The 15,798-nt window shown below is 45.6% G+C and overlaps 1 protein-coding gene across 4 annotated transcripts in view; it reads right to left on the bottom strand.

The window, feature by feature from the left end:
- Window positions 1–15,798, bottom strand: part of myom3 (myomesin 3) — a 72,103-nt gene that overhangs the window by 41,447 nt on the left and 14,858 nt on the right. For 3 of the 4 annotated variants that reach the window (XM_069895088.1, XM_069895090.1, XM_069895087.1), the window contains exons 8-15: window positions 15,486–15,626; window positions 13,580–13,741; window positions 7,659–7,800; window positions 5,314–5,513; window positions 4,759–4,809; window positions 2,969–3,096; window positions 2,246–2,429; window positions 771–945 (exon numbers count right to left, since the gene is read on the bottom strand). In XM_069895088.1, coding sequence (XP_069751189.1) covers window positions 771–945; window positions 2,246–2,429; window positions 2,969–3,096; window positions 4,759–4,809; window positions 5,314–5,513; window positions 7,659–7,800; window positions 13,580–13,741; window positions 15,486–15,626 — 1,183 coding nt within the window. The remainder of the gene's footprint in view (window positions 1–770; window positions 946–2,245; window positions 2,430–2,968; window positions 3,097–4,758; window positions 4,810–5,313; window positions 5,514–7,658; window positions 7,801–13,579; window positions 13,742–15,485; window positions 15,627–15,798) is intronic. The other variant, XM_069895089.1, reaches the window with a different exon arrangement.

Genomic DNA, 15,798 nt, shown 5'->3' on the forward strand with positions numbered 1-15,798 from the left:
GATTGGACTTTTACTCTTTTTTTGCTCAGTTATTTATTTTTTGAATAGCGTATTTACAGAAATATAATTTTTAGCAATTTTGGCACCTGTAATGCAAAATCCTGCTCCTGCAAAACAACAGATTTTGTGTCATGTTCCTGACAATAAACCTGATTCTGATCCTGAGATCACATTCAGCGCAGACATCGTTGGGCCAAAGGGCCTCTTTCTGTGCTCAACTGTTGTATGTTCCAAAAAAAATATCAGATGTAAATTGTACAATTTTCAGCTAAAAACTCAAGAAAATCAGAGCAGGATGAGGCCATTCGGCCCCAAGCCTATCCCCACCATTCAACAGGTCATGCCCCAAACCCCAACTCCTCTTCTGCACCAGAACACAGTCCCAGTTCCCCAAACTTAAATGGATCCACATCCTCTCTGACCACTTCAAGGTGCAATGTAATGACCTCATCATAATCACTTGTAACATTCTGGCCTTCGCTGGCTATGGGCTCGAGTTCACCAAGATGAAATTCCCACACACTGGAGTTTTAAAGGACTGCCCCCTAATCTCGTTCCTTTGTCTCTCCCACCTATGGAAACATCTCAACATCAACCCTGTATCCTTAAGACTTTGCAGGTCTCCTTTGGATCATCTCTCAAGATTCTAGGCTCAGAGAAGTACAGTTCTAACCATTTTTAGCTATTCGTGATAGGATACTCCCCCTCACCCATCCACTCCTACACTTTCATAGAATACATTAGTCTAGCTGTAATAAAACTCTCCTAACCTCTTCGAATTCACAGGTTTATTATTACAGATTTCCCAGTTGTTTGTGCCAACTTGACAAACATAAACATAGAAACCGATGAGTTCATTTTGATCTTCGGGTCCTTTCCAGAGGACGGTGACAGACGTCTTTGTGTCTCGGACAGGTACAATGTCGTGCGGTGGAGCCAGAGGAGCTGAATGGCAAAACAAAGAAGGTCAATAAATGCCTAGAGAAGGGGTCCCAGAGGTTGCCCACTGGTGATGCGGGGAAAGGGATTCTGGTCACCTTCCTGCCAATATGGGGGTCTCAGTAGGTTCATGACTGTTTGGCTCGAGACCCATTACTGTAATGCAGAGGCCAACGTCCTACAAGACAGGAATGGGACAGAGGGTTTTAAGGAGACTTAGGCTGCCTCATGTGACTTTACAGGATTTATAGCCATACAGAGCAAGATCCCAGCACTCTTTCAGACTCAATTGTTATTTAGGATGCAGACGCTCCCAGCTCGGGAATGGTCACAATCCAAATGTCAAGAAGGGAGAGGGTGCAAGCCGCCACAGGCAAGAGGTAAATGGACAACTTTGACAAAACAATCCAATCATTCATTCCAATTAGGTCCACAAAGTTAGTCTCAATGAAGGATGACTTCAAGGTGATGAGCAGAAATGGCAAGCTGGTTGCTAGGGGTGACCATCTCCATGGCTGTGTATCCCCATGACCAGCTTCCTTCAGCTCTCTGCATATCACCATTGAAAGTAATAAGGGGGCAGCATGGTTAGCGCAAGGCTGTTACAGTGCAAGCGACCCTTATTTGAATCACGCACTGTCTGTAAGGGGTTTGTACATTCTCCCCATGTCTGCATGGGTTTCCTCCAGGAGCTCCAGTTTCCTTCCACCACTCAAAACATATGCCATTTGTACATTAATTGAGGCACTTCAGCAGCTTGGGCTTGTGGGCCAGAAGGACCTGTTACCATGCTGTATGTCTAAAAATTTTTTTTAATTAAATACACTGTGTGATTCTGTCCTCAATGACTGGCAACTTGTGTTGAGTTTAACTTAAATTCACTGCAATATTGAGGCTCTGCATAAATAGCTCAAGGGAAGGTTAAGGTGGTGGGGCAATAACAATACTTCCTTCATGTAGAATTTATTCATCAGAAAGGTGGCACGGTTAGCGTAGCGGTTAGTACAACTATCTCAGTGCCAGCATCCCATGTTCGAATCTGGCACTGTGTCTGTATGGTCTCCTGGTGTCTGCATGTGTTTTTCCCAGGGACTCCAGTTTCATCCCACCCTTTGGGAGGGGCAGGCTTGGGGTCGGAGGGCCTCTTCGCGTGCTGGGTCTCTGGATATGATCAACGATGAGATCCTCAATGTCCAGCACTAAACCTGAACTTAGTCCATCAGGCGTTTCTCTACACCGCTCCCTCCAGCAGGTTCAGGGCCGAAAGCCAATTCTTGACTGAACAATCGGGGGTCTCAGATCTTACCTGGTGTCTGTCCAAATGACAGGGCTTCAGATGGTTGGGATGGCTCACTGATCCCATACTTATTGACAGCACAAACTCTGAAGCAGTACATCTTCCTTCTATCCAAGTCAAGGGCAGCAAATCTCGGACAGTTGACAGGAATGTCTAGGTTTTCCCGTTGCCAAATGTCACTTCCAACCACACTCTAATGGGGAAGGGAATGGAAATGCTAAGCCTGATTTGTAGTCACTTATCCACAGACAAATGTACTTGTACACATCAAATTCATTCAGTTGGAATTGTAAAGAAATTGGAATTATTTATTGTCACATGTACTGAGATGCAGTGAAAAGCTTTGTTCTGCATGGTGCCCAGGCAAGTCAGGAATAAAGAGAGAGAGTGAGAGAGAAAGAGGGAGAGGGATGAAACTTTCAATATTATGCATTTCAATGGAGTACATTGGAAGTAAATAGAACTTCTGTTTGAAATTGTCCTGAAAACCTCATTTTGATTTGCTTTAAGAATATTTTTCAAGGCAGATTCTATTCGATCAGATGAGCTCAATGTTTTAAATTGTACAGAAAGTCAGTAACTATGTCTTTTTAGGTCAGTCTGAGCACTCTCTCTTCTGCCCAAACAGTGGAGAATATAATGATGAATGTTTATTGGTCACTGTGTATGCTGTGATAAAGATAGCATAATTCAGGTCAGAGAGGCACTTTTTCCCTGAGCTTTTATCGTTACCTTTTCCACATAGTAGATCAGAGGTTCTCTGCCTCGAGGGACCGGTTCATTCCATTGAAGGACTGCATAGGTTTGTCCGATTTCAGACACTCTGAGGTTAGTTGGAGGCAGTGGGATGTGGACATCTCCTTAAAAAACACAAGGGATCATTGCTTAGTGAAATAAACTACACTCTTCCAGGGTTGACACGGGGAATGAAAGGATGAGGAGTTTGGAGCCAGGGTCACTACATCAAAATGAATAGTCTGCTATTCAGGAACTTCATCAGGTGGAGAGTGACAAATCTATGGAATTCTTTACGTAAAAAAAACAGTTGCTGTGGATAATTAACAGAGTCCCTGAGGATCAAGTTCAGGGAAAGTTATATCATACTCTGGATCTCATCAGTGTTCAGAATATGGAGGTGTTTGATGTCTTTAAACACGTTATAGTGGGTAAATCACTAGTGGACGAGATCTCTCCTGGGAGATGGGAAGAAAGGGAGGAGGTTGCTGAGGAGTGAAACACAAAAGTCTGCAGCTACTGTGATTGTAGTAAAAACACTCAAAAATGCTGAAGGAACTCAGCCAGTCTCGCATAAGAGACAAAGAAACATCGCTGATGTTTCGGGCCTGGGCCCTTCTTCAAGGAATAAGCAGAATGAGCCAGAAGCAGGAAATCTCAGAAAGTCTCAGAATTCAGACATTGCTGGTTGGGGGAGTCAATGACAGATGTTTTTGTATCTCCCTCAGTGGACTGTGCCAGGCAATGATTAACGTTGTCCCTTTAATTGAGGAAGGGAAGCTGTTGGAGAAAATTCAAAGCAATCGGATTTATGTAAATTGGGAAAGCAGAGGTAGATCAGAAAGAGTCAGCAAGGCTTGGTGTGAGGAAATTCTGTCTCAATGATTTGACAAGCATTTTAAGGAGGTGACTAAAGTGGGTGCTGAAGAGAACATGGCAGATGTTGTAGCACTTGGCAAGGCCCTGAAGGACTGGCTGATCCAAAATGTTAACGCACAAGGGAAGCCGGTGAATTAGATCCATTGTTGGCTTGCTGGGAGGAGGCAGAGTGATTGCAGAAGGTTGCAGTTTACTGTGGGGGGGGGGGGGGTCAGTTCTGGGACACTGATACATATCAACCACCTCGTTCTTCCTACCTACAACCAATGAGGAATGTAAGAAAGGATGATGCCTCATGAAGACAGCCAAGATCGAGGACCCAGCAGGTCACGCAGCATCTACAGGAAATAAAGTGTAACCAACGTTTCAGGCATGAGCCCTTTGTCAAGGTGTGAGCAATAAACAGGTAGGTACCTGAATAAAAAGGTTGGGGGAGAAGAGGAGAGGAGGGAGGAAGGGGCAGCAGAGGAGCACAGGCTAAGAGGTCATAGGTAGATACAGGGAGGTTAGGAGAAAAAAGCTGAGGTGATTGGGGAAAGGATAGCTTTCTGAATGAAGAGGAGAGGGAAGGGGATGTCTCGGGGGAAGAAAGGAAACAGAGGATTAGGGAAAAAGAGAGACTTGAGAGAGGGGTTTAATGGAAACTGGAAAAGTCTGTGTACCTCTGTGACTCTCAGATCTTGTTTAGCTCAGTGATGTATTGCAGGAATGCTACCTTTCTCTAAAGTAAGTACTAAATCATCCTGTAATAGTGATAAATATCTGGAGGGAAGACTTCTCAGGACTGTGGGCAAAGAGTGAAGAATGGAATGAGAAAGGTCACTGTCGGAGTTCAGGTGGACGGACCAGACAGTGCAGGTTAGGACAGATCTTAGCAGCATTCACTCCAGCCACTCCTTCATTTTTACCTTCGAGCTCATCCTTTGTGATCACTATCTCACCTCTGTTGGTCGGAATACCTGCGGTATGAAATGGGAAACGATTCAAAACAAAAAAAAACAAGAATTCCTCATTATGTGACTGCAGTAAATAGAAGGACTGTAGTTACCCAAGTGTCAGTCTCAACAGCCCTGGTAGTATAGGGATATTCCACCATCAGGTACAGCATTTATGTTCTGCACCCAATTCTCCACCAATGTCAGCCATGTCAAATGTTCCCCATCACACTTCCAGCAAGGACAAGGTGAATGGAATCACCCCACCAAGTCACACATCATTCTTATCTCATTTACTCCCACTGGCCCTAAACCACAGAGCTTTTGCCCCAACAGCTCTGTCACAGACACTGCAGCGATCCAGGAGGTGGCCTGCCCCAAGTATAGACCAGTATAGGCTGGTCTTGACAACATCATCCACATCCCACTAAATATCCAAAGGATGTTCATATTTGCCCATGAAGAATCGCTCAACTCACAAAGTAAGGCTGATGAAATCAAACAGCTTCCTCCATGGAAGGTACATACGCATGATCCTGTTTGCAGCTGAGGCATCGACTGTGGTCACTGGATCAGACACACGTGAAGGCCTGCTGATCCCCGCACTGTTGACAGCCTGGACACGGAACTGATACGTTCTGTTTTCAGAGAGACCCACAGCTGGAAATTTGCACCTTTTCTCGGGGATGTGATTACACGGACACCATTCTTCACTCCCAACCTCCTTCCTAAATTCATGGAAAAATAACCGTTAAAACAAGCCACAGGTTAATCTCCAGGACCGAGACATTCATTTGCATGACTCCCAAAAATAAGGTTTTGCACAAATGAAACTCACATTGACATGGCCAGTGGTGGGGTGGGGGGGGGGGTGGTGTGTGTTGGGGTTGAGCTGCACTGGTTAATGCCAGCCATTAATCAGCATGGAGCATGATGTCAAATATCAGTGAAGCCCTGGGTTTATTTTCCAAATGTTCAGTTCACCCAGATCACCCCCAATGGTGATGGAAAACCCAAAGCTGATTTTGGATATTTTTTAACTAAATTAGTCTCATTCATGACTGATACTTATCTACCACATGAGAACTGTTTCTAATAACAATGAAGGGGCAACCTGAGTGCTATTTATAGTGCCTGCAGCCACATGTCATCTGACCCATACCAGATGGATTTGCAGTTAGGACCACAAATTGGAGCAGCAGGGCTATTACTGCATTATACCGTGGGTTTGAATCTGCAACTGTCTGTAAGGAGTTTCTATATTAGGGACTCTGGTTTTCATCCTGTGCTCCAAAGATGCAATTCGTAACTATGTGGGAGAACAGAGGGATGCATAGATCTCTCGAGGTTGCTGTGCAGGTTGATAGGGTAGTTAGGAAGGCTTATGGTGTAGTCGGGGGATTGAGTTCAAGAGCCGTGAGTTAATGTTGCAGCTCTATAAAACTCTGGTTAGACCACACTTGGAATATTGTGCTCTGTTCTGGTTGCCTAATTACAGGAAGGATGCGGAAGCTATGGAGAGGGTTCAGAGGAGATTTACCAGGATGTTGCCTAGATTTGAAAATATGTCTTGTATATCTAGGTTAGCAGAGCTAGGGCTTTTCTCTTTAGAGCCAGTACCCTGGCTTCAGATACTGCAAAAAGTATTCAACAGATCAAAGTGGTGAGCACGTGTGTCCCCACCTGTATCCCCTCTGCATGTCCCACTGTGCACCCCTATCTATATCCCCTCTGTGTGTCCTCCACCTGTATTTCCTCTGCGTGTCCCCACTGTGTGTTCCCCCTGTACATAGAACAGCACAGTGCAGGCTCTTCAGCCCACAATGTTTTGATGACCTATACAAACCTATTTAACAAATCTAAACCTTCCCTACCTCACATCCATAACCCTCTATTTTTCCTGCATCCATGTGCTGGCTGAGTTTTTTAAATGTCCTATTGTACCAACATCCAACTCTACCCCCAGCAATGCATTCCAGCAACCCACTACTCTCTGTGTAACAAACTTACCCCTAAACCTCTCTACCCTGACCTTATTCAGATGTCCTCTGGTGTTTGCCACTCCCACCTTGGGGAAAAGGTGCTTGTTGTCCACCTTATCTAGGCCTCTCATAATCTTGTAGACTTCTATTAAATCTCCTCTCGTCCTTCTTCACTCTAAAGAGAAAAGCCCTAGCTCTGCTAACCTAGATAAACTAGACATATATTTTCAAATCTAGGCAACATCCTGGTAAATCTCCTCTGAACCCTCTCCATAGCTTCCGCATCCTTCCTGTAATTAGGCAACCAGAACAGAGCACAATATTCCAAGTGTGGTCTAACCCGAGTTTTATAGAGCTGCAACATTAACTCACGGCTCTTGAACTCAATCCCCCGACTACACCATAAGCCTTCCTAATTACCCTATCAACCTGCACAGCAACCTCGAGAGATCTATGCATCCCTCTGTTCTCCCACATAGTTACGAATTGCATCTTTGGAACACAGGATGAAAACCAGAGCCCCTAATATAGAAACTCCGTACAGACAGTTGCAGATTCAAACCCACGGTATAATGCAGTAATAGCCCTGCCGCTCCAATTTGTGGTCCTAACTGCAAGTCCACCTCCAGAACCTGGGTGTCTGTCAGTGCCAGTCTCCAGTCAGGGTGGTATCTAACTGCTGGAGCCCGAAGCACTGGCACTCTGAGCAACCATTACCTCTGTCTTCGGCCAGGAGAATGGTTAAGGGCAGTACAGGGCTAGAACTCAGCGTTATTCATGGAGCTCATTCACACACTTGCCTCCCTCCAGAATTTACACAATTTGACAAAGATCAAGAAGAAGCACGTTGTCCGGGAACAAATGGACAGGACACCAATTCTCACCACCCACCTGTCGATGAGATAGCCAATCACTGGGCTCCCTCCATCTGCACTTGGAGGCTTCCAGGTAACAAGCACATAATCCTTGTTAACGTCCTGACATTCCACGTCCAGAGGTGATCCAGCTGCTCCTGGTTCTGCAGCTGGAGCATCTGGGGGAGTAGCATTGCACAAGGGTTAACAACTTCAAGTTCCTGGGTATCAACATCTTTGAAGATCTTTCTGGACCCTCCATGCCAATGTAATGATGAGGAAGGCTCACCAGCGGCTATACTTCATGAGAAGTTTTAAGAGATTTGGTATGTCACCAAAGACTCTTGCAAATTTCTAAAGATACACTGCAGAGAGCATTCTGACTGGTTGCATCACCATCTGGTAATGAGGTGCCAATGAACAGGACACAAAAAGACTACAGAGAATTGTGAACTCAGCCAGTGCCATCATGTGCACCAGTCTTCCCTCCATCGAGGACATCTTCAAGAGGCGACGTCTTGAGAAAGCAACCTCTATCATCAAGGCCCCCCACCACCCAGACCACTGCTACCATTGGGAAGGAGGTGCAGGAGACTGAAGACAAACATCCAGTGGCACAAAAACAGCTTCTTCCCCTCCACCATCAGATTTCTGAATGAACAATGAACCACAGACACTACCTCACTTTCTCTTCTTTTTGCACTGATTTTTTTATTGATTTATTTTAATCATGTCATTTATAGCAATATTTGAACGTAATGATTCCGCAAAATTCGAATTTTGCGACATGTTCATGACCATAAATTCTGATTCTGTCAGCAAATTAATTGGCAATAAACACGATTAAAAAAAAAGGATTTTTCTGATCACTGAAATCATTGCCTTTAATCTTGGGCATCTCTTCTGATAGCGCGGATTATGGTAATGCCTGGATTTATGCACAAGTAGTTTTCATTAGACCCCAAATGTGCACAGAGAAGAGAAAAGACATATAATCCTGCGGCTAAGAAGTTTACATCGTTTCTCCACCACCTCCTCCCCCCAATCGATGTTGACTCTGCAAAACTGAAGATTTTGCCTTCATTAAAGGGTGTCCGATTGGAACAGAGATGCGGAGGAATTTCTTCAGTCAGGGGATGGTAAATCTGTGGAATTTGTTGCCATAGGTGGTTGTAGAGGCCAGGTCATTGGGTGTATTCAAGGCAGAGATTGATAGGTTCTTGATTAGCCAGGGCATCAAAGGCTATGGAGAGAAGGCCGGGTAGTGGGGCAGAGTGGGAAAGTGGATCAGCTCTTGATTAAATGGTAGGGCAGACTCGATGGGCTGAATAGATTATTTCTGCTCCTATGTCTTATGGTCTTATTAACTGAAATGACATCCCTTGAGAACAATCAATCTGATGTCATGATCAGAATTACATGCAGTTGTGTTCTAATGGTAGGTCAGTGACACAGCAAGCAACTAACTGCTGGACTAATACAGACATTCCCTCCCCCCACAGTTACTGCTTGACCCTCTGAGCTCCTCCAGCAGCCTGCATACACAGAAATGCTGGAGAAATTCTTCAGGTTATGTAGCATCCATAGAAAGTAGAAGGCAACTGACTCAGTTTGTTTCTTGCTCCAGATTCAAGCATCTGCTGCTCTCGTCTCCCCACATTAACTTTGTTTCCCTTTCCACAGATGGTGCCTGAACTTCTGAGGATTTCCTGCACCTTCTGCTTTTCGTTCAGATTTCCAATATCTGGAGTGTTTTATCCTTGTATTAACCTTTTCTGTTTTTGCTGGATATATTTTTGCACACATTTAGGGCTGGTTCAAGTGCTAGTACTCTATCTCAATTGTTTGGGGGGTGGGGGGGAAGGATAGAGAAATCTCAGCACTATCAGATTCACCCATCAATAGCAGTTGCACGAAGTTAAGTCGGGAGAGCAATGCAATGGCACCCTTCATGGTGAGTTTCTAACCTCATTTCCACTCATTCCACAGGCTTCAGAGATCAAAGTCATCACCCTCTCGTCATTGCCTCCAACGTCCTGTTTATTCCTTGCTGAAAAATGCCAAGTGCGTCAATCAAGATTCAAGATCCAAGATTCAATTTATTGTCACGTAATAAAAAGTGTCATATTACACGAAATTGCCTTTTGTCCGCTGTAAGACAGACAGATTCGCCATCAGCTGAAATTGCCTGAAGCACCGCTTACAGCACACATGTCAAACTCTGGCCCGTGGGCCAAATTTGGCCTGCGATATAATTATATTTGGCCCACAAGATCATTTCAAAAATGTATTAGAGGTGGCCCACCCTGCAGCGAGAGCCGATGCTGTTTTTTGGTAATGTCACCCCCACCATCCTCCCCCTTCATTGCACATCCTTCCCCATTGTAACACGAGAAATTGTAACACGAGAAGTCTGTCGATGTCATCAGCCGGCAAGCCAGTTGGAAGGCTCCCTGCACAACCAGTCACTTCTCCCACCTGTCGAGCGGTGCGGCGGATGGGTGAGCACCTGTGATTTCCTGTCGGCGCGACGGACATGGCAGGCTGCGCACGGCCCCCGGGCAGCGCGAGCCCCGCGCGACTGGCACTGGACGGCCCTTCCACAGCATGAGCGCACTTCTCCCGGTGGCCACGGCCTTCAGCGCTTGCACCCGCGCGGACCCCAGGGACGGCTGGTTTGGCCCTGCATGTGAAGAGAGAGATGGTGGCTGTCCGCAAAGGCTGATTGGCAGCGCGCTGGGCCTGAGTGGGTGGGTAAGCAGGGGTGGGCAGAGGGTGTAGGTGAGGAGTAATAGGCAGGGGAAGTTATGGTGGTGCGAGGGGCAGTTAGAGGGAGGGATGAGTAGGAGGGGTGGATAGGGAAGAGGTAAAAGGGGAGGGGCAGGGCGAGTAGTGGAGGGGTGATTAGAGGGTGAGAGATGGGAAGAGGGAGGAACAGGATGAGGGGAGAGGCAGTAGAGGGGCGTGTATAGGTTGGGGTGGGTAGAGGCAGAGCGAGTGGAGTGAGGGGTGAGTAGAGGTTGGGTAAAGGACTGGTCAGGTAGAGGGATGGTGGGTCGAGGGTGAATAGAGGCCTAGAGCCTGAGGAGTGAGCAGGAAATGCTGAGTCCTGATGCAGGCCAAAATGGACACAGCCTGTGAATGCTGACTACATCTCCACAGGGACCAAATAGGTTTCCCTCAGGTCAAGCAAAGGGTGAACTTGAGCTACCTACTCCTGACCTGTAACATTATCCACCTAAAGTTATATCCTAAAGTTTAACATTACATATGTTGAAAGAAGAGAAAACATGCAGATGTTGTTGAAAATTTTCAATAAATATTTAGTTCGGCCCTTGACTTAGTCCAAGTTTTTAATTTTAGCCCTCCGTGAATTTGAGTTTGACACCCCTGGCTTACTGTCAAAGAGAAGCAAAAGAGAGTCCCTTCCAGAGTCACTGAATGTCCATGGATTCACCTCCAGTGTTCCGCAGCTCCTACAGTCACACAGAGTCCAGTCCAAACTATTAGCAGCCCAAGCTCCAGATACAATCCTCCGACTTGATTAACGACCCTTCAGCATCCTCTCGCATCCCGGTTCTGATATCTGCTACCCCTTCAGCCAGACTCCAGCCATCCACCGCCTGGTGTGAATCCCTTGACTGCAGTCTCCATCAGCCTACAGCTTTTGCAGGCTCCTTGCCTTGAGTTGCCATCAGCCCACCGCCTGTGTGTTCCTCAGCCGCAGAACCCATCACTGGGTTGCCGCTGAGGTCACTGACCCATGGGTCATCTCCTTCTCTGATGGGAGGTGGGCTCTGTATTTTCTGGTGACCTGCGCCAGTGTTCTGCTTCCCCAGAGTCTGCAACCCCTTGTGGCTGCTGCCTATCATCGGTGCCGCTATCTTTGGTGCAGACACTGTGGTCACGGGATTTTAAATAAAACCAGTATGGGCTCCTTTAACAGGCCATTTAAAGCCTGTACGAAGTCCATGGCATTTGGACTGGGTGGTTGGACCCCGTGGGTGCACTGTGATTCTACTCCCTGCACTTTGCATGTCTCGCCGTTGACCAACTCTGGCAGAGCCACCATTGTCATCAAACAAGATATGTCCTGACCAAGGAGCTCAAAACCACGGTTCTCTAATCACATAATGACCACAAGGATTCATTATGGGTCAGCAAATAACAAATGGGTCTGCCACCCCAATGCTCACCAGTAATGATTCCTTTGGCCATCACCTGATGGTCACTGTGGGATATTCCTCAACCACAGGTCGGTTATCTATCTGAGTCTTTAGTCTCAATCACTATTCAAGATTAGGTTATTGTCAGGCAATAAACAGAAAATGTGATGTTACACAAAATTTCCTTCAGATTACCGTTAGACAGGAAAAGATTTGCCATCAGCAGAAATTGCCTGGCGTCCCTTACAGTCAGAGAAAGAGAAGCAAAAGAGAATGTCCCCCTCCTCCTTCAGGTCACCAAGTGCCCGTGGATTCACCTCCAGCCTTCCCGTAGCCATTTCAGCCACACAGCCTTCAGTCCAAACCATCAACAATCTGAGCTCCAGATGCACACCTCTGACACAATCAGGAATCCTCCAGTGCCCTCTCATATCCCAGTTCCGGCATCTAGTACATGGTGGTACTATATCTCCCAGCCTGACATGGCTCTGCTATCTTGTAGCAACACTCTAAACTTGCAATGTAGGATATAACTAGAAGACCACTGGTAGTCAGTAGATTGCAAGAAAGCATCATCAAGCTTGCATCACACCCAAACTGGACTTTTTACTCTTCTCCCATCCAGTAGACACTACAGGATCCTTCGGTCTCAAATCAGGAAGCTCAAGAAGAGCTTTTTTCCCCCAAGGCTGTGATCCTACTGAACCTTGAATCATAGTGCTGAGTGGTACTGCAGTCACATTGTACTGTCAGTTCTTTTATAATTGTTTGCTTGCAGAATGTGATTGTTTTTATTCACACATAGTTATTTGCATATGGTACTTTTTAAAACTTCTGGTTGGACGCTAATTGTATTGCATTGACTTTGTATTTTACTTGGCACAATGACAATAAAGTTGAATGAATCTAATCTAATCTAATAATTGACTAGAACCAAGTGAATTTTAGAGGCAGTGCACAAGCTACAAGCATGAATATATAGATTGCTGAATGCACAGGGAGATAACATTTTTGGCAAGACTCTGGCGATGCCTTTAAAGATTTATCAAAGATTCCTTCTAAGTCTCAGTATTAACCTGCAGATAAGAGTATTCTCTGTTCGGTCCAATCTGTAATTGGCACCAATCTGTTATAAACTTCAATAAAAAAATAAGAAATTGGTATTATAATCAAATTACCCACCAATTCTGAGAGCAACTGCGAGAAGCGTTGGGAAGAACAAACATGCCTATCAATGGTTCTCAACCTTTTTCTTTCCCCATGACATAGGTGTCCTATGATTAGTAAGGTGGTATGTGAATGGAAAGAAAAAGGTTGAAAACCACTGTTTTAATTGTACCTAATTGACTTGTTATGTGCACAGTTTCATAACTCCAAAGGAAAAAAGACCAATGACAATTTTTCTCAAGCAAAGTATTTCAGTAACAATCTTCCCTTCCGACTCATATACCACCTTAAGTAATCCTTTACCAATCACAGATCACGAATGGCAAAGGTATTGCTTAAAGTGGTATGTGAGTGGAAAGAGAAGGTTGAGAACCACTGGACTAGATGGTCAAGGCTGTATCTACCAAAGAAATGTGGAAAACATGTGTCAGGCCACAGTCAAGGACTCCTTGCAACTTCTACAATGTGAACCACATAGAACAGCTCTCAGATAGGAGAAATAACAGTACTCGAGGATAATCCAACAAGATGGGTTAAAGCATGACATGCTCCTTAGTTTGAAACATAGGAATGAAAATGGAGGTGAGTACAAGGACGTAACCAGGGTGTCGGGGATATATCGTACCTCTGACGAACACGTATCCAGAATGTTCCCGATAGCCAGTCTGAGTGAGAAGACACATGGTATACAAACCCTCATCTTCCTTGTGGATGTGAGTGAGAGTTAGTGTGGTGGAGAGATTGGAAGTCTCAATTTTCAACCAATTAGACTCCTGTAGCAGAACACCTGAAAGTACAATAGTGAGAATCAACATTTGGCACACCTGTAAGTTTAACACTGACATTCAAGTGAACATTTTAAATGTAATTATATTTCTCTTCACACTTTCTTGAGAAGGGGCAATATTTACATCCAATAAAAATTGGTACACGAACCCCTCCTTCAGAAGACAGCACCATATAAATCAACTCAAATGATATATTGCCTTAGGAGGTGTTCTGAACCTGGCAGCAAACACATGTCCCCCTCCCTGAGATAGTTGGACACAGAACATCCTAACTAAATTGGATCACACCCTTTGTCTGTGGCAAAGAGGATGTTTCTGAAGAGAAACCGCTTCAATGACAAGGCACCAGAGAATGCATCTTAGGTGCTAAGAAAAACAATGAGGAGAACCCATGAGCATCTCTCTTACTCAGTGGTCAACACTGTTCGGCACAAGTCTCATCACCAGAGCTGGCCTGAGTAGACTTGAGGAAGACGCTTGTGTGTGGTTCGCACACATACTGGACCTTACACTGTGTTACCAGTAATCCCGAAGGAGTTTCAGTCAACTGTGGTGAAATGTCTGAAATACATCAGTCATCTTCCTCATTCTCATGAACAAGCATGACTTACTTCTGCTCTGGTTTGGAGAACTCTGCGGTAGGTGATGAGGGCAATTTTGGAGGCTGCAGGAGGCAGCAGAGGTAGGGAAGGGGAGGGAGCAGAAGTGGGAAGGGAGGAACCAATGGTGGGGAGGGAGAGGGAGCAAGGGTAGAGAGGGGAGGGAGTAGGGGTGGTGAGATGGGGAAGGAACAGATGTGGGGGAGGGAGCAGATGTGGGGGGAAGGAGCAGATGTGGGGAGGGGAGGGAGCAGAGATGGGGAGGAAAGGGAGCAGAGATGGGGAGGGTGAGGGAGCGGAGATGGGGAGGGGGAAAGAGCAGAGGTGGGGAGGGAGCAGAAGTGGGGAGGGAGCAGAGGTGGGGAGGGAAGGGAAGGGAGCAAAGATGGGGAGGGAGGGAGCAGAGATGGGGAGGGGAGGAGGAGAGATGGGGAGGGGAGGAGGAGAGATGGGGAGGAAGGGAAGTGCGAGATGCACATCTGTTGACTATTTCTGTAGAACCTCTGTGTAAACAATGTCCTCATGGACATTGCTGCCATCCTCAATGTCCCTTCTCACCTGTGAGTGGTAATCGCTGTCATGCACGTACAAGATTAAGGTGAAACCCCACCTGGTTCACTTATAGCCTCCAGGATTATTGGGTTTATATGTGACTGCATGCCCATCAACGATTTGACTTTTAACTGGCGTGGTAACACTCATGTATTAAAGACAGTGAACATCGAGTGAAGAAAGAATAGAAATGTCTCTGTGACAATAGGATGCAGAAGATAGCCCAGTCAGAGTGTCCTGCAGATATGCAACCTGTTCCCTTAGCTTGTGAACAACCAGACTTCATGTGAAGCCACTGCAACATCACCCACAACAACAACCATATGTCACGGAATCTGAATTCATCGGCCACTCAAGCCTTTGTCGAATAAACTGCAGATCATGGAAAATAAAAGTGAAAACTTTTGAAAGTTTCTAATGTCATTCAGCACCACTCAGCATTTTATTCTGCACATTTTTAAGTTTGAATATAAATGTAATTAAGGTTTATTCAACCTGATTAAATCTGCTGGAGTAGCAGTGTAAAATATCATGGCAGTAGTGTGTAATGAATAGGAAGTTTGGCACAGAAAATGAAATGTCAAACACTGACCGTCGCGAAGCCAGCTGATCTCGCCCAGGTGTCCTGACAGGGCTGTTGAAAAGATGCAGCTCAGGGTCAGAGAATCACCCTCCTTCCCGAAAGAAACTCCAAACCCATCAATGATGGTAAAATCTGGCACAATCTGACTGGCTGAAGAAAAGGGTAAACAAATGTGGTGTTGGATTTGATGATATTAGTCATACAAGGAAGCGGCAAAATCATTGCAGACAGGGACCCAATCATAGAATGACGGACCAAAATGGAACTCATCTCTGAATTCAGCAATGGGTTTGTTTGAAGTCAATGGTGTGGTTAAGACTAT

This window comes from Narcine bancroftii, chromosome 8 (genome assembly GCF_036971445.1).
Source record: "Narcine bancroftii isolate sNarBan1 chromosome 8, sNarBan1.hap1, whole genome shotgun sequence".
NCBI lineage: Eukaryota > Metazoa > Chordata > Chondrichthyes > Torpediniformes > Narcinidae > Narcine > Narcine bancroftii.